Source organism: Apodemus sylvaticus, chromosome 23, assembly GCF_947179515.1.
Source record: "Apodemus sylvaticus chromosome 23, mApoSyl1.1, whole genome shotgun sequence".
Taxonomy (NCBI): Eukaryota; Metazoa; Chordata; class Mammalia; order Rodentia; family Muridae; genus Apodemus; species Apodemus sylvaticus.
In genome coordinates, this window is record NC_067494.1 from 25,969,579 (window position 1) to 25,994,060 (window position 24,482).

The 24,482-nt window shown below is 42.7% G+C and overlaps 1 protein-coding gene across 6 annotated transcripts in view; it reads left to right on the plus strand.

The window, feature by feature from the left end:
- Phactr2 (phosphatase and actin regulator 2) overlaps nt 1–24,482 on the plus strand; it is a 255,526-nt gene that overhangs the window by 177,030 nt on the left and 54,014 nt on the right. For all 6 annotated transcript variants that reach the window (XM_052169358.1, XM_052169355.1, XM_052169352.1 and 3 more), the window contains exon 2: nt 3,224–3,391. In XM_052169358.1, coding sequence (XP_052025318.1) covers nt 3,224–3,391 — 168 coding nt within the window. The remainder of the gene's footprint in view (nt 1–3,223; nt 3,392–24,482) is intronic.

Below are 24,482 nucleotides of genomic sequence, written 5' to 3' on the forward strand. Positions count from 1 at the left end.
AACAAACTTGGCATTGGTCTGTAGCCACAGAGATGAATTTCAGATGGAAATGTTAGTTCCTCTGTTTGTACAAGTTGGCTCTTCTATATCTTACAACATCCAGTTGTTCAGAATCCATCTTTCCCTTGAGATTTCAATATCAAGACTCGTGGGGAAGAAAAAGCACACACCTGCTTCCTCAGTGGCTTGTCCTGAAGCTCACAGTAGGCAGTTGAACAGGAATAGAAGTGAAGGTTTTACTTCTCTGCTGGGGCTTCCCTTTGACTTAGGGTACAGACTCCCATCCCCATGTCTCCTTCTGTAAGGGTCCAGCAGTGAGTGGGGTTAGCCTGTGGTACCTCTGCCTAGGTGGCACCTGGGATCACAGTAGACATCGTAAGAGAGAAGATCAGGATTTTCCATATGTAATTGGAAGGAAAATGCATGCAGATTCAGCTGTCTGCATGTTGTAACTATTGATTGATGTCGTTCATTCGGTTTGGAATTTTCTTGGCTCTTCATATGTCAGGGGATTTTCTTTTAACCAGAACTTGAACTTTTTATGTATTATGTCATGAGATTCCACATCTTATTTCAACTTTCTGCTTCCATTGACTTCATCTAACACTTGTGCAAGCAAGCAGTGAGTGCCAGCTTGCCAGTCGTGCACAGAGGTGAAAATCCAGGTTCTTGGTGACACCCTGGATGTGAAGGTCCTCATTAGTACACAGCAGGGGTAGAATTCCCAGTGGACACGGGTTTGACACAGCCTCAGTTACTGCATGGGGTAAACGTCTAGGCTCCACACATGGTCTCCACTGGCATTGTGGGGGATGCTTTCTTACCTGCTAGTAGGCATAAAGATCTTCTTGTTTTGTCTTCTGTTAGCACAGCTCTGGCTCCTTGCTGGATGCTTATGGGAGTGAAAGCCTCATCCCTCCTGCGTTTAGCTTTCGCTGGAATGTATGATCACAGTTTCCTTTGCAGTGTTAGGCCAGAGTACAATAGTTGTGGTCTAAACTTTTCTGTCTTCCCAGGTTGTCATCTATTTCCTCTAGTCTGGTAGCTAGAAAGAGCAAGATTTTGTTGAGTCCTTTAGCCCATGCCCACTGGTCTATCTGGCTTGTTAACTTCTTCAGCTATAAAAGTGAGAGATGCAGCCAAAGTCCCCCACGGCACCCTGTTTTGGGGATTCTGAGATCTGACGGTGGTCTGCTTTCTCTCTACTTCACAATCATCTTTTTTAAAAATCAGTAGTACACAGGGTTGTAGCTGTTTTTCAAGTTACACTTAAGGAAAGGAATGGGAGTGAAAATATCTCCCTTGAGGTAGAAGTGCTTGCTTTAGATTTTTCTTATCCCTTGTCCCTTCCCCAGATAGTTTTTATTATGAAAACTTTCAGAACTATACAGAGAATAAAAACATTTCATCACAGGCCTCACATCTTTACCACAGAGCTTCACCAACTGAGCATTTTGCTATGGCTGGGTGTTTACTCACCTGCTCATTTCTTCTGCCTTAGTTTGGGTTTCATTGCTGTGAACAGATACCATGACCAAAGCAACTCTTATAAGAACAACATTTCCTTGGGGCTGGCTTACAGGTTCAGAAGTTCAGTCCATTATCGTCATGGCAGGAAGCATGGCGGTATGCAGGCAGACATGGTGCTGGAGGAGCTGAGTTTTACACCTTGATCCAGAAGCAGCCAGGGGGAGACTCTCTTCCACACTGGGTGGAGACTGAGCATAGGCGGAGACCCCAAAGCCCACCCAACAGTGACACACTTTGTCCAACAAGACCACACCTACTCCAACAAGGCCACACCTCCTAATCATGCCCCTCTCTGTGGGCCAAACATTCAAACACATGTCAAACCACCACATTTATTTGCTTTTGATGGATATCATCCCAATTCTCCTGCAATCACTTCAGCACACATATCAATCAGACTTTACTCTGTGAGTTTTCTAAGGTTAATTTTACATAAAGTGAAACGTGAAAAAAAAATCATGAAGATGTGTGACCAGTTTTCGATAATCCATCCAATATTGAGATAAAATTCAGTCTCTCCCAGGTTTCTGTTTCTCCAGTTAATCCTGATTTTAGTTTTTCTTCTTTGTTTTATTTTTACCACTGATTCCCTTTGCCTATTTGAAATTTCGATGAAAATGGAACCATACAGTGCATTCTCTCTTCCGTGTGGCCTTTCCAGCATGGAATTTCTGAAATGCACTCAGGTTGTTTGTACAAATGGGTTTATGCCATGGTTATATCAAAAGTAACAGGACGAGGGGTCCAGCCAATCTTGTACTTCCGGGAAGTCTTGGCTATGAAAATTCTATTTGTATTTACTTTCCTCCTTAATATTTTATTGTGAAAGTTTCCAAAGCTTCAGAGAAGATGAAAGATTTCAACTCATTTGCCACCTAGATTAAGGTTTTGTTGATTTGAATGGATTGTGCATTTGTCCAAATACCCATTTTATAAAAAGACTGAGTAAAGCCACAATTTGTCATTGTCTAGTTTTTGCCACTAAAATTTGGATTGGGATGATACAGGTCATTATTATGTCCTTTCTACTTGGAATGTAGCGTAAGGAAACTGCAGAGTATGTTTTTTTTTCTTTCTGAATGATAAAATACTGAAGGCATATGAAGATAATGTTTTGTCACGTGACATGCCCACGTTTCCACAGAGTTTCGATGCTAATGATAGATAGCTACCAGTTTATTTGAGGCTGAAAGTTTTCTCTAGCAGAAGCACACAACATTGCTAGTATTATAAAAATAGAGCTTAGCTTCCTGCCACCACACTTTATCTTGTGAAGGAGAAACCACGGTTTTCACAGCGCCTTGGCTGTGAAGTCCTTGCTGAGAATACCACACTGGCTGTGGAGGAGCGTCCTGTCGCAGGAATACCAGGACGGATTGATGTGTTGCTGCAGATGGCCTCGGCTGTGGCTCATGACTCTTTCTTTATTTGTCTGGCCCTAACTATTATGTAAGCCTCTTGTTCCTTTTCTGTTTCCCAAAAATGATTGCCTAGGGGGACCATAACTCTTGATTGATTGATTCCCCAATTGATATCAAGGGAGTCCTACCAGCTGCAGAATGGGACAAAACAGACTTTATGTGAGATTCCAAAGAGTGCAGGAAAGTTGCTGTTAACAGTCCAAGAAAAGACAGAGAGTGCTGTTTCAGACTTTCATTGCAGTTTTTCTCTAACTTGATTTTTCTTTATGCAGTTGACGGACTAGACAAAGCCTCCGTAGCCAACTCAGATGGCCCCCCATCAGGTTCCCAGACACCTCCCTTCAAGAGAAAGGGGAAACTCTCTACCATTGGCAAAATCTTCAAGCCTTGGAAATGGAGGAAAAAGAAGACCAGTGACAAATTTAGAGAGACCTCAGCAGGTACGATAAATGGTTAATGCTTTGAACTAGGGGAATCATATATTTTATGTGATTTTTTTCTGAAAAAACATGTATTTGCATTTAATATGAAATTACTTCACTTAAGGATAAAACAATCCAACAGTTCTGACTGTCCCTAATTTTGTTCCAACTTTGGCTTTATAATGTAATCTTACACTAAAATACATTTTTGTAAATTCATATAGATCCAGATACATGAAAAGGTGGAGGTGAGCAGAAGGTTGGAGGTGGGGCCAGTGTCTGTGGGCGTCAAGGTGGCAAACACCCGCTTTTTCATATATAGAGTTGTGTGCTGTCTACCTATTGCTACTAGGAGAAACATATCTGTTAATTAAAACTATATATTTCTTTGAGCAGGATCTCGTTATAGGCTGACCTTGAACTCACTCCATGGCTGACCTTGAACTCCTGATCCTACTCAGTTCACCTCACATGCTAGGATTAAAGGCGTGTGCCACCACGCCTGGCTCAGAATTTAAAATAAATAAATAGATAAAAGTCTTCTTTGTTGTAGTTTTTCCAGAGACAATTTAAATGACTGAACAAAAGGGCATGTTGATGTATAATTTTAAATTCCCATTGTGTCTTTAGAAGAAACAAATAGTCTCTGACTTAGGAAAGATGATGGGAAATTATCCCATTGTCATTACTTTGTAGATTTATTGAACATCGAGAATTAGATTGCACCATTGGGCACGATGGCATGTGCCCCACCCATCAGAGGGTGAGGCAGGAGAACTGCGAGCAGAAGGCCAGCTTAGGCTATATCAAGACCCTATATCAAAGTAGAAGAACGGGGAAAAGGAATAGAGACTCAGACTTTGGGAGCACTGGCTGTTTTTCCAGAGGATCAATTCAATTCTTCAATTTCTGTGATCCATATGGCATCTCACGTTTGTCTGTGACACTCTAGTCCCAGAGGATCTGATACCCTTGCAATAATGCATATAAAATTATATGCATAAAGAATGGATCAAAAGGAAACCTTGTATGAGAAAAAAACAATCAAAAGAATTTCATAGGTTTATACTTTACATATGGACTTGTGGAGGAAATTGGTTTTAATTCTAAACTCAATCTAATCAAATGCTGGGTCTCCAAGGAAATTTCGTGTAAGGGCAAAAGACATTTATCTCTTGATAGAAGTCCAGCTTTCTCCATGATTACTGTTCAAAACAATTTATCAACATTTCTCATTACACTAGTCTGCAAACATCAGCACATGTGCAGGATCACGGAGCAGATCTTACAGGCCTGCCTAAGACCGCCCTTGTGTCCTTGCGCTGTGAAACAGAATAGAAAACACTAGACACAGCACAAATGTATGCAGCAAGGAAAGCAGCGCTCCCTGGAGACAAGTGTCTCCAGGGAGAAAACTTGAGTACCTGCTGTCTGATGAACAAGAATGATACCTGAGAATGCTTTCAGAATTGTCCTGGATGAGGGAAGTTATAAAAGCCCAAGGAGAAAAAATATTTCTAGGAGTTGACATTTGTAGACAGTAGGTTCGTGAGTTTAATGTCCTTCTCTATACCATAGCAATAAAATGTAGAAAATGATGGAGACGAAAATGATGGAGACTTAGATTAGGGCGGGGGGGGGGTGGACACTGAGACCTTTACCGTGTCTAGGGGCTTCGTGGATTAGAAGCCAGTGGGAGTTGGTGGACTCCATGCTGACTGAGGACCTGTTAGTGATTTCCTTTCTACCAACTACTAGATGATCCTGGTCAAACCAGACAGCCTCTGGGCCTCGGTTTTTTGGGAGGTTTGTTTGTTTGTTTGTTTTTTGATTGTTTTGCTTTGTTAAGATCCAAGGAATTGGCTGAGCTGGGGTCTAGGATGTTTTTCTTCCTGCTTCTGTCCGTGGTGATGTTACAGTTCCCGGGTAGACATCTTGTGATCCCTGCTTATCAAGAGTGGATGGAACCAGGTTGCCCATCTGAAGTGCTCCTCTCCTGTTTCCCCAAGCATTGCTAGCATCTGGCTCTGCAAGTTGCCATGGTTACTCAAAATGGGAGCAAGTCTCTTGGACTACAACATTAAGATGCTGAGAGGAGACTCGAGGCTCTCAATTATCTCTGTTACCCATTATGTAGATCCGCAGCTACTAACATGTCCGGTCTTAGAAAGGACACGTACAGAGGCTGTCTTCCTCCTCTCTCCTTGTTGTTTATTTGAATTGTGATATAATCCTCAGTGTACTTGGATGTTTATTTAAGGCTTTAATTTCTCTTAAGACCTAAAGAAAGTATCAGTGAAGCTTAAGCAAATCAAAAGGGCTGACAGGATTGTCCGGTGACTGCCCAGCGACTGCCCGGCCACCGTGTGTGTGTGTGTGTGTGTGTGTGTGTGTGTGTGTGTGTGTGTGCGCTCGCGAGGGTTGAGGCGAAGGCCATTTCTCATTTTCATGTTGAAGAAAGATGGAACAGAAAAAGGAAAATAACCAAGAAAATGGTATCTTCTTTTAAAAAATTATCTCAAATAGCAAAGCCAGGCTGTTTGAATGTGATCTAGGCCACGTGTAGTCCCACAGGGTCATCTACACCATCCGAGCCTGGAAAAAACATTTCTTCAGAGAAAAGTAACTAGTCAAGCTGTCTCCCTTCCCCGGCTTTAGTATTCGGACTTTCATTTATATTTTTCCTTTCTAATTGTTTCCCTCTTTTGTTTCTGTTTTTGGGAAAGGGATACAAACATAGCTGCTGCACCTTTGTTCCTTTTTTGATTTCTTTCAGTGCTAGGGATTGAAACCAGGTCCTCCCTGTGCTAGACAACCCCTCTGCCAGCTAGGTTGCATGCCCTGTCCTTGGGTTTTTCAATGTGTTTGTGTCTCCCCAAGGTCAGACATGCAAGCAAGCCTTCTATCTAAACAGTTATTCCTCCAACTCCTGTGTCATGTTACCATCAAAAGCACGAGGTTTGCAAACAGGCGGCACCCGCTCCTTCCACTTTCTCCCACACTCAGCAGCTATCTGTAGATCAGGTATAGCTCAGTGACACGAGAGGACACAGGAAATTCCAGGAGGGAATGTCCGAAAGTACTGTGTGCATGTGCATTGAAGCATGCACTCTGCAGCCTGAGCTGTGTGAGAAAACCCCATCTCTACACACACACACACACACACACACACACACACACACACACACACAGAGAGAGAGAGAGAGAGAGAGAGAAGAGACAGACAGACAGACAGAGACAGGACAAAAAAAATAAAAGAAAATAATTAGGGTAACTATTTCTGTCCCGACTTTTATTCTTATTTAAAAGTAGACTATGCTCCTAGAGAAAGAAAATCAAGACTTTCTCTCCCTGAGCGCTGCGGTGTACCCGTGCGGTTAGTAATGGCAAAGGCATGCCTGTTGAGATGTTTGTCATCGTAAGCTACAGCATTCTAGGAATCAGACTAACTTGCAAAGAACCATCTGGCAAAAAGTTGAAGTTACTGGAAGTGCTCAACAGCACTGAGCTCTAATAACAGTCTTCATTGGTGGTTGTCATAGACCACATTCGGCTCCGAGAACTCCATTCCCATTGACTCACTGAGCCATGAAAGTAAACTCTGAAGTCCAGGTGATGTGGTCACCACTTCTACTAGCGAGGCATCTTGGCCCAGGACAGTCAGCTGGCTTTCCTATGGAAATAGGAGTCTATTTCTATAAGCAGCTGAAGGCACTGCAGCCCGCAGCCACCCCACTCAACAGTTCTGTTACACTGTATCCCTGTAAGGTGATGTCCCGCACAGATCAGTACTGATCAGCCCTTGTAGGTGTCTCTAACCCACGGCTTTGCCTCATTGGCTTGCCTTTGCCATAAGATGGGTTTGGTCTGAGTAAATTACTTCCGTTCTGCCTGGCTAGCCTGATTGCAGTGGTGCACGTTCAGAAACATGGTTGGCAAGGATCAAAATTATGTTTGCTCCTAGAAAAGCATAATATTGTCCGTAACCATGGAAGCATAATATTGCTGCCTAGGATTATTTTCCATATCTGCAGAGAAGGATGAAACGAACGGACTTCTCTGAGATGGGGCTTGTTAAGGCTTGCTCTGGATGTATAAGTACCCTAAAGCTTTTTGATTCTTAAATTCTCGTATTCCACTAAGAAAGTAGACATGCTGTCATCATACCATATTGGAAGAGCAAAACAGAATCTGCCCTGTTTCCCAGTTTACTATAACAGAGCACCAAGCAATGGGCACACAGTCACCAGAAAGTTCCTCAGGCAGGAATCATCGTTGTTTCCAGGAAGGGTCCCCGAGCAATTCCATCTCTGGTAAGCCTGGCACTGGTGCAGACCATGATGGTATGGGGATGCCACTGAGACTGAAATGTCTTCTCCTTTGTGTTATAGGCTTAGTAGGGTAGGAGATGGAAAGTAAACTCAAGTGTGTAGCATATCAGAAAGCGAGCAGAGACCACTACAGCATAGAACTGGAAGAGGAACATGCGCAGGAGATCATAATTTAGGATGGATGGGTTGGTCGAGAAGATGTCACTGGAAAGAAAAACCCCACGGGAAATCCTGTGAGTCACCACGAGAGTTAGGGATCACATACACACCCTCCCACCATCAGCGGTGTTAGCACGTGATTCTCATTCATCTTAAAGTCACCGTCTCCCACAGTTGAGCATCCACAGTGCCTGACACTCATGCAGCTGCTGGTGGAGACCACATCTGTTGCCAGCACTGTATCTAGGGAGAGCGTGGCTTGATGTCTCTGGGATGCCTGTCTCCTCCCTGTCGGTGCCCATCCTGTTGCTCGTGTCTGTGATCTCACTTCCTCCGTGATGCCTTTCTCTCTCCCTTCAGTGTCAAGACTGTGGTTTGAATTCCCTTTCATCTCTGAGCATCTCTTGCCAGTGTTACTTTTTCATGTTAGTTTTCTACTCCTGGATGGCTTTCATCTTTTTCAGTTCAGAGAAAAGGGCAGCATTTCGCAGCTTTCCCTCTCAGTGAGAAGACTCTATAGATGGATTGGATTTTGTGTGGGTGGGGTGGGGGAATGTCACAATCACAGGCAAAAGGCTCCTTCGATGATCTCCAAATAGGGTCTCCCTGTTATGGGGGGTGCTTTGGGCAGCCTCTTTTAGAAGCATTTCCCTTAGAAATGGGGTCCCCCCTCCCCTGGACACTAATCTGTGCTAGTCATATCAAACTCATAACCTTCTAGGAAACACATGGCATTTTGCCTGGTTCAGAAATGTTTTTTCTACTCTGCCTCTCTGCTGCTGGTACAGCTCAATGAACCTTGAGTCCACAGGAAGAGATATGTAATGCCTGTGGCCACAAGGTGTGCATCTCTGAGATCTTAGCGTCACCTGCAGCGTGGCTTTTGGGAGCACAAACGTTCAGAGGTCCTTGACAATAGTCATTGTCAGTCACTGAATGTGTAACCATGGCCTTTCCAAAGAGGTTATTCAAAAGAAATGGAAGATGTGACTGTGTCTGTATCTGTCTGTCTTCTGTCTGTCTGTCTGTCTGTCTGTGGTACAATTCTAAGATTTTTTTTTTTTGGCTATCAAGAAAACAAAAATGTGGGAAAAGAGGAGTCCTTATTCACTGATGGTGAGAATGTAGACTCTTGGGCCACTACAGAAATAAATATGGAGGCTCCTTAAAAACAACACTCAAAATAAGAGCACAGGGGACTGAGCTGCACCAGGCTTGGGTAAGGGTTCTATGGAAGCACATCATGAAGACTGCACATCCATGTTTCTAGATGCACTGAATACAGTAGTCAGTAAACGGAACTGGCCTACACGTCCATCAGTGGACCAGTGGGTAAAGAAACACAAAGCTGTTGCAAAGACACCAGACTCAGAAAATCTTCTTTCATGTGGGGGACCTACATTTTAAATTGTGTGTGTGTGTGTGTGTGTGTGTGTGTGTGTGTGTGTGTGTTTCAAAATTTAGAAAGTGGTTTGTGGCAGAGATGTATCTTAAGGGGTGTCTGAAATACAGAGAGTAATGGAATGCGTGTTGCAGGACATTGAAAGAGGGAGACACACTGGAGAAACACGGGGGCAGTTGGAGTTGGAGGCATGAGAGATGCCAGTGAGGGGAGAGAAGGACGGATAGGATCAGAGCATGTGTGAGCGTGCTATGAAGAAACATACTTCTTTGTAAACTAACCCTAAAAGTTAAAACAAAACGAAACAAAGCATGAAAGCAAAGCAAAGGCCAATGGCACTCAGTGCTAACTCGATGGGCAGCTCTCTTTGGAGATTGATAAGTCCATCCTACAGATGTTCATCATTGCGTTTGTTGTTAAGTGGGATCTCAGGGTACGATCTCACTCTATGATTTGCTTAGCCATTCCCCCATGGAAGGACTACTATGAAATTCTTATAAAGGTTGCAGTGAGTGAGAGTTTTCGCTTGTTGGGAGGGGATATGTAAGAATGGGCCCCATGTTGAGTATGCTTAATATCGTAAGTAAATAGCCAGCCTTTTCCAGAGTGTCCCATATGTGCCTGCAATGTAAAACAGTTCCACATTATTGCCCCACATTGATGTTGTTTTTATTTTTAGTTATAGTGAAAAAATTATCCCGTATCATTGGGCATGGTAATGTTCACCTGTGATCCTTCCACACAGGAGGATGAGGAGTATCTCTGTAAAGCCGTAGGCCAGCCTGGGCTACAGAGTGAGAGACTGTCATGCACTAATGATCAAATTTACTCTGTTAACTATTTTTAAATGTGCCCAAAGTCATGTCAGGTACTTTTAGGTGATTGTGAAACCAGGTATCCGACATCTCGTCTTGCAGAACTGAAGGTCTACCTAGTCAACAGCTCTCCTGTCTTCTGGCTGCCACCCTTTCTATTTTAAGTTGTCCTTGCTCGTATGTGAAATGAGACCCCCCCTCTGCCCTGCTCAGAGTCATCTTCAACTCGAGGACTCAAACTCTCTTGGCTTCACTTTGGGTCACAAAAATGTCTCATTGTACCTCCCTCTGTAAAGCTTTTCTAATTTTATATTGTACATATTTAAGTCAGTTTGGGATTAATATTCATGTCAGGTGTGAGGTTTTAATTTAGTCATTTTGGTTCTGTTTGCTGAAATAATTTATTTTTTTTTCCGTTCAATTACCTTTCTACAAGTTCAAAAATGTTCTTTTTTGAAGGTCAGTTTTCGTCTTCTGGCTCATTTTTATGGCTCTGTTTGCTTTCTCTCGGCTGGGTTTCAAGACTATTTTCTAGATGCATTGTCTGTGTCTGGTATTGTTTGCTTAGTCCCTCCTGGCCTTCAGCTTGCCTCTTGGTTTTCTGATGCAGCCTTTTATAGATCAAAAGTTCCCCAGCCTGGTGGTGTGCTCTCTCTCTCTCTCTCTCTCTCTCTCTCTCTCTCTCTCTGGGATGCTGTGGAGGGACTCAACAGCAATCCTACCTGGAAAGGCCCATCTCTACATTGACTTGCTTTTGCACCTTTGCAAAGTTAATTGGCCACATATGTGGATCTATTTCTGGACTCACTGTTCTGTTCTCCTAATCTATATGTTTGCTCCTTCACAAGCACCAGGCTTTCCTTGTTACTGTAGCTCCTGTGTCTGAAAATTAGCTAGTGTGGTTTCCCCAGCTTCGTTCTTCATGGTGCAATTATTTTAACTCATCTACTTTCTTTGCCTTCTCATTTACAATTTAGAATCAGCTTACTTGCAGTCTAAAAATATCCTTGATGGAATTTTGTTTTGTTTTGTTTTGTTTTGTTTTGCTTTTGGAATTGCATTCACTCTGTACCAATTTTTTACATGTGTTTGATTGATGTCTTCTCTGTGTTGAATCATCTACTCTGTGAGCTGCTGTGACTTTCCATTTAGTCAACTCTTTATTTCTCCCATCAGCATTTTGAAGGTTTAAGAAGACCATGTTAAGTTTACAATTATGTGTTTTTTTCTTTTTTAATGTACTGCAAATGATATGCATCTTTAAGTGTTTCCAAATGTTGCTTTCTGTTGTTCATTGTCATCTATAGATGCATGGTTGCATCCTATTCGCATTTGGGCAGTACTTGTGAGTCAGCCATCTATGCACAGAAATGGTTGCAGTTCTTTATACCTTGTCTGTGTGCGTTTCTTACCATTTCTCCCTATTCACTGACATTTCTGCTCTATCCTCTCCTGGTTCCAAACCTTAAGGGGAAAATGCTCACTAAGTGTGATTGTTGAAGGCTTATTGTAAGTGAATTTTTGCAAGCTGAGGAGTTCTTCCTCATTCCTGCTTTGTTGATCTATTTGTTACATACAAATAGATACTGGGTTTCTTCTTTTTTTTTTTAATCTAATTTTATGCGTATGGTATTTTGTTTGTATTTAAGTCTGAGTATCATGCATGTGCTTGGTACCAACAGAGGAGAACACTGGACCCCCTGGGACTGGATCTGCAGATATTTGTGAACCACATTGTGGGTGCTTGGAATCAAACCCAGGTCCTCTGGAAGAGCATTTCCTGTATTGGATTTTTTTGAGTGCTCTTTCTGTATTAATTCATAGGATGGCCCTTGGGCCTTCTTCTTTAGAATACTGTTATATTTGGTTGTCTCGCTATATTTTTAATTATTGAACAGTTTTTTGCATTCCTGGAATAGGACTCCACTGGGTTATGCTTACTGATTTTTCTCTTTCTCCCCTTCCAGTCCTTTTCTCTCTCCCTCCCTCCCTCCCTCTTCTCTCCCTCCCTCCTTCCTTCCCTCCCTCCCTCCTTTCCTTCCTCTCATTTTGCCAGGTTTTTATTGGGTTAACTTTTTAACTATTGGTAATACTGATCTACAGCTTTATTTTCTTTTACATGCAGCTCACTGGTTAGTATTGGAGTGACAGAGGCTGCATACAATGTACTGGCAAGTGCCTCCTCTTGAAAGGAATCTTATGAGACTTGTTTTCTTCCAGGGTTTGGCCAGATTCATCGGGGAGCCCAAAGGAAGGATGTAAGACTGCCTAATGACTTTCTTAAACAATGACAGGGCCACGTGGATGTCCTCTTTCTTCTTGGGCACATACTGGTTTGCACTCTGGTGCCTTCAGTGGGAGGCAAGGCAGGGCTCTCTCTCCATCCCTTCCCTTTGATCTGGCCACCTCTCTTTCCTCAATAAATTCAGCATCGAACGCTACCTTGTCAGTAGGATCTGTCTCAATCATTTCTCTTTCTCCCCAGCACCTGCTATTTTTCAACAGCCTTGATGAGAGGTGATTCACATACCATGTAGTTCACTCATCTACCATTTGCAACAATGTTCAGTAATTTTCAAAAGCTGTGCTTTGTGCACCACAGTCATTCTTAAGATTCCATCACCTCGGAAAGGAATCCCATTCCCACTCACACTCCTCCCTCCCTCCCTCCCTCCCTTTCTCCCTCCCACCTGGCCAGCTCTGCTCTCTGCCTGTTCCTGACATTTCATGTAAATACCTAACTATCCATGTGTGCTATCTGTCTGTGACTGACACTGCCCACTTAGCATGATGCTTTCAAGGCCATCCTTCTAGTAACCTGCACCAGATCTCTTTCCACTGTTGAAAGGTTCTCCATTGTACAGATATAGCACATTTTATCCGTCGAGTGATAGAGAGTTGTGTCTGCTTTGGATCATTATGGACAGTGCTTCGGTGCACGTTCGTATGTGGTTCTCTGTATAGATGAATGTTTTCACTTCTCTTGGTTGTTTACCTAGGGATGGAATAGCTGGATCGGGTGACCATTTGCTGTTTAACATTTCGCAGACTGTTTTCCAGCATAGGGCCATTTACTAGTCTCACCAGCACTTGTGTGGGGTACAGTCCGATTTGCCTACATCTGGTAACATCTGTCTGTTGTCAGGTTCATTTTATCCTCGGCATCATGCAGGCTGCAAAGTTATTTCCAGAGCATTCTTAGTGGTCCTCCTCCTCCTTCTCTTCCTCTTCTTTTAATATTTGTTTATGTTATGTAGCAAATATACTGTAACTGTCCTCAGACACAGCAGAAGAGGGCATCAGATCCCGTTGCAGATGGTTGTGAGCCACTATGTGGAGGACTGGATTTGATCTCAGGACCTCTGGAAGAACTGTCAGTGTTCTTAACCTCTGAGCCATCTCTCTGGCCCCCTTCTTTAAAGCAAAACTTGCCTTCCAAGCCGAGTTTTTCTCTTTCAGTTTTTCCTCAAGTCAGTATCTCACTGTCTATATATAACTTGAGCTGGTTTTAAACAAGATCCTCTTGCCTACCTGACAAGTGTGGTGGGGTTTGGGGACAGGCACAGCATGCCTGACTAAGGGCAGGGATTCCCAGGTTCTCTGGCGAAGATCTCGAGGCCAGTAGAATCATCCTTGGCTTTTATTAGACATTCAGTAAATGTTTGCAGAGTGAATGAATGAAAGGCCAGGTCCAATCCCAGACATGGGTCATTTGCAAATGGACGTGTTGGATTTGGAAAATTTCGGAGACAGGAATTATACTCATTTTCAAGCCTTCTTCAGGGCACACCATAGGGTTGCTCAAGAAAGACTTGAAGGGAATAGGAAATGAAGTGAATACTTTGCTAGCTTAATGGGTTAGGTTGGGAGTTGTCTTTTCATCTGTGTATGAAGTATTTAAGCAAACACATGGTGCAGCCATCGAAGAGACTGATTGGCAGGGGAAGGCAGGGTGGAGTGTGTCTTAGTTCAATCCCTGTGTACCTGTGTCCATTAAAATGGACTTAATCAGACCAACTGAGTGTAGGAAAGACTGGATCAAAGAGATACCAGGTGATAATTGTATCACATGTACTTTTGGGGAAACTTTTGTAGCATTTTCCTGAAATAGGTGATTGTGCTAAAATAGATTCCTTTTATAACTGAAGGATCTGAAGTATATGATACTTAATCTTGGTTGTTAACTTGATGGGATGTAGAATCATCATGGAACCAAGCCCCTGACCACAGCTGTGAGAGGCTTTCGACATTGGATTCCATCAGGTGGGAAGGCCTACCCTCATGTGCACAGCACCATCCCATGGGCTGGGGTCCTGGACTGGGTACCAGGCCGAAAGCAAGCTGAGTACCGGCACTCATTGCTCTTTGCTTCCTGACTGAGGATTCCACATAAACAACCGCCTCATGATTCTGCCACTCTGCCTTGCCTGCTATGATGAACCACACCCTCATACTCAACAATTCTTTCTTTACATTGCCATTGTCAGTCAGGGTATTTTGTCACAGTTATTAGAAAAGCACTGGGTATACTGTATATGGGAAATAAGGATTATTCTGTTTTTTCCTCAATTCAACCTTTCTATGCATAGGCAAACGGGAAGAATCAGTAGATCCCGCCTTCCATTTAGGGGCTGTGGATTATCCAGTCAGCCTCTTCTAGTGGGAAAGCCCACTTATGAGCAAGAGTGATCTATGAGCTAGGTCGCTATACTTTCATCATCGTTGAAACCAGTGGCTTCATGAATACAGGAACTATCCATCACAGGTTTAAAATAGCCAACTGCACAATGGGCTGGCCAAGTCATCTGTTTACCTCCTACAGACCAGTGTAAACTATGACCTCTGTTTCTACAAGGAGTGAAGGAGCCTCCCTTACTTCCTGTGCATTCTGGAGAATGGGATGTTATTTGTTTAATCCAAACTTAGGTTTGGATCTACTCTGGTGGCTGCAGAAAGCTGACTAATAGTTCCAAGACTCAGCCCGTTCTGGGTGGGGGTGGGGCATTACTACTTGCTAGAGCAGGAGAATTCAATTCTAGGAAGACAGCCACATAGAAGCAACTGTTACTAGAGATTTTTTTCTAAGTTCTGGTTATAAATGACATGTTAGAAAATATCAACTAGACTGAAATTTATCATCATTAACTGGTTTTTCTCGCATCGCATGTGTTTCTGGTGGGGTAGGGAGGACGGAGGGTAATGTTCTCAACAACCTCTTCATTAAAAGGAGGCTTCTATTGGAATTTTGGCTACTTTCTGAGTCTCAGGATGTCTGTATCCCTTTCTTCAGTGGATAATTTCCCAGTTTTATTGTCCTTTGGAGTGGTGCGTCTGTAAGTACTTTGAGAAGTGGCACAGAGTTCCTTCCAGCCAGGTCTGGGTCAGGGAAGTCCATTCTTTATTTGATTTCCTGTGCATTATTTCCCATTGTGGTTTGGTTTTGTTTCGTCCTGATATGGATCGAGTCCTTATCACCAGGACTGAGTCGTGAGTGACTGGGATTTGGCTTACACGGTTTCCTGATTGTTTCCCATTTGGAAATGTCATCCCCTTACTTCTCTTTTCTTCTGTGGTAAGAGAAAGACTGTCACTCATCTGGCTATCCCAAACACTTCTTATCCAAATTTTTTCCGACTGCTTCCTTAGTCTTAAGTTTGGAAACTGGTTCTCATATGGGTTGTTGTTTGTTGTTGTTTGGTTGTTGTTGTTGTTGTTGCTGCTGCTGTGCATGCTTAGTAATGCCATGATGGGAAGGAGCATCAAAAGACTATATAATAAATGTAAGGGAGTAAAAGATATGATTGGAACAAATATGGCGGACAGGAGATTCATGCAAACATTTACTGTGCATCAGTGTGTGTGTGTGTGTGTGTGTGTGTGTGTGGTGTCTTAAAAAATCACTAAAAACATTTTAAATCAGCATTTATATAAAGTTCTAGAATCCAAAAATGTTTTAAAGTTTGACTTTTAAAATGATAACAGAAGTGTACATTATCAGCCTCTTATGCCCAGGTCTGTAGAGTTAAGAACATTTATACGGATGAACAGTGGATTTCAGGATACTTTTCATGACACCGAGACAGGTACCTGCTCAACAGCTCCCCAGCTTTGGATGAATCAGGTTTAGAACCCAAGTGATACCAACTGGTGCGTGAGCATCTTCTAAATCAGATGCTGATGGATATGGTCCCTTCAGCTGAGTTTTCCAATTCAGCTCCGCACTCAGAAGTTTAAACCAATGGCACCACATGAGGTGTGAAAGTGTTCCCCTGAGACACTTTGCTACAAGTGTAGTTTTATGTTCTGTTTTTGAGGTATAAACTTTATTTCTGTTACCTGTTTGAGACTCTTTTGCGGAATTGTCTTAGTGTAGGAGAGAGACGTCAGTATCAATAAAGATAGCCAATCCTCATTTTTACTGCATCCAATTTCATTTTATCGTTTTCTTGTTTGTTTGTTGCATGCAACGGCGGTATCATGGGTGTGGAAGTCAGAGGACCACTTTCCAGAGTTGGTTCTCTTCTGCTGCTATGTGGGTCCCGGTGATTGAACTTGGGTTATTAGACTTAATGGCAAGACACTGCCTTTATGAACAGAGCTACTCATCAGCCCATTCAGGCTGTTTTAAAAGCTTGTAATCTTCCTTAATGTTCCATGAGATGTTTTACAATCATAATCCTACTTTTATCAGTGAACAATTAATGAGGCACAGAAAACTGAAAGAAGTTGATCTGAGTTCAGGGTTTGTTATTTTAAAAAATGTGACTTTAAATGTTGTCGTCCAACTTCCTGGGCTGTACAATACCTTTAGGATGATATTCATATCAAACTGCAGGTGTAGGTGGGGTTTAACAAAAGGGATATACAGGTGTATCCTGGGGCAGTGGGAGGTGAGTAAAAATGTAATATTTAAGTGGTCTGTGCTGTTTCCCAGTCATTTGATGTTTCAGCCTCCCTAGTATCTGTTTGGTAGGTTCTAATTATTCATTCCATGTAGAGGACAAAATCACAGGAGAGCTGCGGTGCTTGCCTCACACGATAATAAGTTGTAAGGTATAGATGTAGAAACAGACTTGTTTTTAAGTGCTTAGACTCTGTCTTGCACAGAAGTGTTTTGGTGTGCAGAAGTCTATTAAACTTAAAAGCTGTAAAATGTTACATACAGATACTATCTATTCCAGAATTCTATGTAAACATTCTATAGAAGTCTATACTATACATAACTGATTTCTACAGAAAGAATGCTTCTTCACAGAACATTCTAGTCCATAAGAATTGGACACACACATACACACACACACACACACACACATTACATAGTATGTAGCAGTCTGTGCTGTCATACATATGTAAAATGGCACCATCCTACATCATGTATTAAGAGATGCATTTTTCTGGTATATATGCCCTGAGTTACAGCCTCTCCATCCTCAAGAGGGAATCCCGATGTCACCTTAACAATAGGAGAGTTTGAAGCAATGGGAAGGAAAGTCGTTAAGCAAAACCATGATGTCAGTATTACAGCTTGCTGTCAAAACTTAATTATTAGGGCATTAGCCACAGTGAAACCCTACTTCTATATTTACTTTCAGTAACAAAACCTTTATTTGGAGGGACTCTGTCATGTTCCTTCAGGGGCAGACAGCACTGGGTGCAGTTCATTTCCCAACCTTGACTAGGTCTGGGGAGCTCTTGTCAAAGGAATCCTGTTCTCCACAAAGCTTGCCACTGCTTTGTGTTGAGAGAACTGTTTGATACACTCAAAGAAACAAAACTTTTCCTCATCTTGGAGCTTTGTCTGGTCAGCTGTGTATAGCAAAGGGGTAAACATGGATTAAGAAATTCCTGCCCCAGGCTTCTAACATAGACTGATTACGCTCTGGACTGCTTGAGTTGCATCTTAGTATGTCTTGCTCCTAATTAAACAGAACATACATAGCTTCCCGTGTAAAAAAAGAAAATAGCCTAAGATATTAAAATCTCACACTTCGCAGCATAGATTAGATGCTTGCTGAATATGTCTCAAGCTGGACAGCCTACCGTGTCTGAAATCCTTCTCATATCTAATCTTCCTGGCTGTGGACAGCCTGGTCTGAAAGAAAATAAGACAGCACAAGCTGACGACAGCTCAAGAGTCCCTGAAACTGTCCCAGCCCTGATCCTGGCAGCAGCAGAAGTTCTGGGCTGAACTTTCCACTAGTGGGTGGCACTGTCAACCGGTTTGAGACGGCGTGTAGCCCAGAAGAGCTGAGATTCACTTTCCAGTCATTTTTCTAGACAGCTTTTCCATCTAGAGTAGTGCTCGACCTTGAGAATGCCTCCGCCCTTTAATACAGTATGGTGGGGAACCCCAAATATAAAACTATTTTGGGTGCTTCTTCATAACTGTAATTTTGCTACTGTTATGAATCATAATGTGAATATCTGATATGCAAATATATCTGATACGAAACCCCTGTAAAAGGGTCATTTGACCATCACCACCCATCCATCCCAGGGGGTTGCGACCCACAGGTTGAGAATTACTGCTCCAGCCAGTGCTTCCTCGATGGAAGTCAAACACAGTTATTCTAAGGGCATCATCATCTTTGTGTCACACCCGAGTTCCCTCTCCTTTGTTGCAAAGGAACAAGAACACGTGCAAGCTTTCCACTAAGCTGGAGGAATCCCAAAGTACCCCTTCCGGAGTCCATGCTCCCCTGGGCCTAGAGTCAGGGTGGAAAGGGGAAAGACAGCAGCAGGCGCTTCACATAACATGTGACCCTTGACCTCTTGTCACCTTCCTGAGACTGCTAACACTTCCGGACCCACTTGGAACAGAGGACTTACTCATTGTTTGAGTCCTGGCCTTCTGTGTCTTGAGAATAAAAAACATGGGTACTGAATTGATCTACCATATCGTCTCCCAAACGTGTCTCCTTTAGGAGCAGCAGCGAATTTTGGCTTCTAGGGTTGTGAAGGTTATAATATTGCTAGAAGTATTTTTTTTTTCTTTTCATCCTTAGAACAATAGCTAGACTTTTAATAGTAACATTTCTAATATTTAGGATTTAAAGATCAAATCTTAAATCTGATTCTGATGCCTCATTATTCCATAGATATGGCATCAACAATTTTTCATCCCCTTTGCAGTTATAACCCTAATCGGGTGCTCTGAAGTGATTCTCTGTGTTGGTGGGAACTTTTGCCTTGAAGAGGTTCCTTTACAGTTTGCTTTTTTCTCACTTTGAAACTCCTTTTCAGTAATGAGATTTAACTCATCCTTTGAGTTCAGGTATGCCTTGAGGACCCAAGTTGCAGCTCTAGAACCCTCAAAGAAATGTCAAGATCTGGGGAAGCTGAGGTGAGGACTCTGTAGCCAGCCTAGCCTAATTGGGAACTAAAGGCCAATGAGAGGCTGTCTCAAAGACATTAGACCGTGTTACTGAGGATGACACCTCAAGCTACCTTCTGGCCTCCACAAACATATGAATGAAGATACATAGGTACACATGCATACATACTCTCTCTCTCTCTCTCTCTCTCTCTCTCTCTCTCTCTCTCTCTCTCTCTCATACACACACACATACACACTTTCAAAAGAAAGTTAATTGTGTTTTCTTGTCATTGTAGCTGCTCATAGAATTAGGATGGAGTTCAGTTGGAACAGGCAGGGGTCAGAGAGAGAACAAACATTTTTAGAAAAAAGTCTTTTTTTTTTTTTGGATTTGCTTTTTTTCAAGACAGGGTTTCTCTGTATAGTCCTGGCTGTCCTGGAACTCACTCTGTAGACCAGGCTGGCCTCAAACTCAGAAATCCACCTGCCTCTGCCTCCCAGAGTGCTGGGATTACAGGCGTGCGCCACCACAGCCCGGCAGTAAAAAGTTTAATACATTCATTTATTTAGGGAGGGAAGGGGTATTCATTCTATGGCAGGCATGTGGAGGCCAGAGGACAGCTAGTCAGTTCTCTCCCACCACCACGTGGTCCTATGAAATCACGCACCCAAATATGGCCATCTTGACAGCCCCAAAGAGCATTATTTTTTTTTAGCATTTTGTAACTTGAATTGTGGTACTGTAGTACTGCCTAAAAATTATCCACTTAAAGCTAGTCTGTCTGATTTGCTGAAGAAGAGAAAGAGAAGGCAGTGCCCAACCCTGGAGACGCGGAGTTTGGTGTAAACATCACGGCAGAGTGATGAACTTTTCTTTAGGTGTGCCTGGGTTCACCCAGACTGTAGCAGTGTGCCTGGAACACATGCATAGCCTCTCCAGGTCGCAAACTCCTTGTTTCTGTGAAGGGACTAAAAGCAGGTACTCAGCCTATCCTTCTCAGACACTGGATGGGGTTGAAGATGTCCTTATAGTGACAAATGAAGTAGGTGATTACAATTAGGTTTCTTTGGGGGAAGTTGGGACACTAATTTCCCAAGAGAAGGAAAGGGCATAGATCTCTCCGTCTTCCTCTTTCTTAAGGCCTTTCTGAGTTGCAAACTAAGGCAGAAGGAGGGGACCTACTTAGTTCTTCTTTTGTATCTCTACTCTTCATGTGCAGAGATTCTTTGGAAGGAAACTCAATGAGATTCAAACTAAAAAATCTCTTGCTTGGGCAAAGCTCTTTACTGTATATAGATCATAATAGCTGCAGGAAACAGAATCCATTGATTCATAAGACTGAAAAGTCTCAGGGGAGTACCACCTGCAGGCCCAGGGGGATCCAGGTAGTTAAAAGCTGTGATTGAAAGTCTCTTTCCCCCAGTTTGAGCTGTGCAACTCTGGTTTTGTTTGTTTGTTTGGTCGGTTAGTTTGGTTTGGTTTGGTTTGGTTTGGTTTGGTTTGGTTTGGTTTGGTTTGGATTTAAACTTGAGTTCTTTTCTTATGGTAGCAAAGCTGTCACCATCAACTGTACCATCATAGCAAGCTGGCTGTTCCAGCTCCAGAGGAAACATAAAACTTGAATTCCTTATTGTTCTAACAACTTTCTTGGGCTTGGATCTTATTGGTACAATTTGAGCACATGACCCTCTCTGAACCAATCACCAGAATGCCATAGAGCCTTGAACCCAAGGATGTGAGACTCACAAATTATAGGTTTTCCAAAGTGGGAGAGAATATATGTCTCTGTGTGTATATATGTTTATGTATGATATATATGTGAATGTGTATATATGTGTATATATTCATATATATGTATATATGTACACATATATATGTGTGTATGCATACATACATACATACATGCTACGCACTCCATGCCTCCCTTGTGTGTGAATATGTGTGTATATGTGTATGTGTATATATATATATATACATATATATATAAATTTGTGTATAGGTATATATGTATATATACATGTTTATGTATGATATATGTGTGTATATGTGTATATTTGTATATATGCACACATATACATACATATATGAGTGTACATACATACATGCTAGACACTTCTTGCCTATCTCACCATCCCTTTTCTCCTTGGTTCAAATAAAAGACATTTAGATTCCTCAGTATACAGTAAGGCTTTGGGGGTATTATAGGGATAAAATGTCAGGGTGTCCACTAGAATTGTGTGAATATGCATAGCGCACACTCGAGAGAGTTCAGCATCAAACAAGGTATATGTGGCTCATTCTAGAGCATGACTATCAGTGAAAGGTTTCCTGAAAACTATCTAGACTGTATATGCTAGCCTATGGTCTTTATGTGGCATCAGTCATCACCTCTGAAGGAACCTAAAGGTAGCAGAAATCACCTCGTTCTGTAGGTGAAAAGCATCTAAAGATTTCTTGAAAGTATCTGAGGTAGCGAGTGGGCCCTGCATATGGTACTGTTTGAAAATGGCATAAAACTCTAGGGAGGATTTTGCCACAGAGCGGTGAGAGAAGGCATCTAGTTGTAGAAAGAAACAATAACTACAGAGGTGGAATTGAAGAGAAGAAAGATGCTTAGAAAATGGTAAGTAAACCCTGACCTTAGCATTGGTTTAGGGAGACAGAGGGGAGGGAGAAAGGGAGGGATGGAGGGACAGAAGGAAGGGGAATGAACGTGGATAGCGGGGCCAGTGATGAAACACAGCTGCCATTCCAAGGAGACCAGCCCCTTCCTTCCGAGGTCTGAGGAGTTTTGAGTACAGGAGTGGCATAATTGGACAAACAAGAAAAGGGCCAGTCGAGAGTCCTGTGTGTTTTTAGGAGGCGATGTTGGCTTTGTTACTCTACTTCACATTCTTAAGATGTTTTGGAAAGTTTTCACAACTGTGTTGTATGTTGGCCAGCATGGGTGGTTACTTCTTTCACCAGGCTAGCTTCATCTTTGTGAAGGGTCTTTCAGAAAGGAGGCCATTTTCCACCATCCTATTTTCCTTCAGTGTTCCTGAAGAGGAGCCAAGCCAAGCGAGCTCTTATAGAACACTTCCAAACCAGGACAAGTGGTTTTCTGTGTCCCTGTCCCAGCTTTACAGCCCATTCGTGACTCAGAACCAAGACGATAACAGGGCACACTTATTTGAGACTCCCGTTTCCTCTTCTATTTTGTTCAGCTATTAAACGGTGCTGGGATTGAGAATTAGGACTCTCTTTCCTCGCCAAGGGAAAAAACACAAGGGACTGGCTGACTACACGATTTACTCTCCCAGATACTTCCAGAGTAACAGGAAATCCTGGCCAAGGATCTGGTGGTATATGCCCTGGCCACTCCTGAATGCAGGCTCCACGCCTGTCACTCCATGCCCAGAAGGACATCATAAATCATTTATAATTTACGAGGAGCCTAGCCAGTCCTGTGCTACACCCTGCTAGCTGCTGGTGTCTGTCCACACACTGTGGGCTCCCTTCTTTGCTGCATACAGAGCCTTTTTTCACATGATCCATAGGACTAAAGTGGAAATTTTTCCCCTTAGCCTGGCCCAGCCAAAGTGTAAAGACAAGAGGAGACAGAAAGCCCTTGTTCCTTGAGGCTGGACCATGAATTTCTCTTGCTTTCTCCTGGACTGGAAAATAAGAAGGGCCAGAAAACAAGAACCAGGACAAGGCTGTAATCTTTTCATTTACATTTTCAACAAAATACATATGTATTTTGAGTAGCAGTAACCATGGTGTCACTGTTGGGAGCATAGCATTAAGTAGAAGTTTGGTTTTTGAGGAAATGAGTGAGAAAAGGGATGAGAAGGGGCACAAGCTATTCACCAAGACTGCCTTAAAGGGACTTTTGGTAAGCTAACCTTTGATCAAAATGTGAAGGCCGTTATGGAGTGTGCCGTGCTGGAGTTGGATATCTTGAAGAAGACAGGCCACCTGGTGGAGTCGTCTCCGGGAAGAAGCATCAGATGTGGAGGACTGTATCAGAAAGTCGGGAAAGAGTAGATAGGTGAGAGAAAGATCATCTGCAGGGTCACTGTTGGGACCCACGCTAGGGACCTGATACCTGGTCTAAAGGGAGATGGGCAGCCATCGGATGTTTCGAAGGACTGATCCTTTTAAAATACTTGAAAATAAGAGTGTATGTGTAACATGTGTAACGCCAGAGAAAACCATCTAAGAAAGCTTCTTTCACTTTCTAGAAAGAATTGGAATATGTGCAGCTGTAATCAGGATTGAAATACCAAAATATTTATTCACCCAGGGCAGACAGAACGTGACACAGAAAATTGTGTGTGTGTTTGATCTTGGAGTCTGACTAACTCTTGCTTTTGCAATCAGGATGAAAGGAAGCGTGCATGGCCCATTCACTTACTTAACTGGCAAAACATGGACAGACCCGTGAATTGTATTCAATGACCTGTGCCCCTTGTCCCTCCGGCAACATTGTGGTTATGACATAGCTGTGGGATGCTACAACCCCTATAACACATTACACTATATTTAATTTCTTATAAAGATTAGTGTTATCTTCAATTATAAAGACAACTGGGGATCAGGCCCCATGTGGCTTCCGAAGTCTCACTTGCTTCTGGTGTGAACTGTGAAGCAGACTCCTGCTGCCATCTCTTCACACATGGCATCCGATAATGGAGCTTGGGTTTTTGATTGACATGCAGAAGTCAGAGGGAGTGAAATCTGGGGGCCTGCCTGGGAAATTTCTCCCTAAAATGAAGGCTCATGAGTAGTTGAAGCAGGCCTCAAAGGTATGTAAGGGTTTTGCCTCTGCAGATAGGACAGCAGGTGAGCAAACTTCAAGAACACTCCCATGATGCTCCTGCCCTGCATAGTACGGTGAACCAAAATGATCCCTTAAGTCTGTTCCAATGCAAAACCTCTCGGAGCCTGTGAAAAACGTCCAGTGAATCTGCTCCACAAACACAGAGACGCTGTATAAACACCAGGCAAATATTTTTAAAGGTGAAGAATAAGATTCTTGTACTTAAGGGAGAACAGGGCTTGGAATTTTATGCCCAACAGCATACCTTCCATACCCAGCAG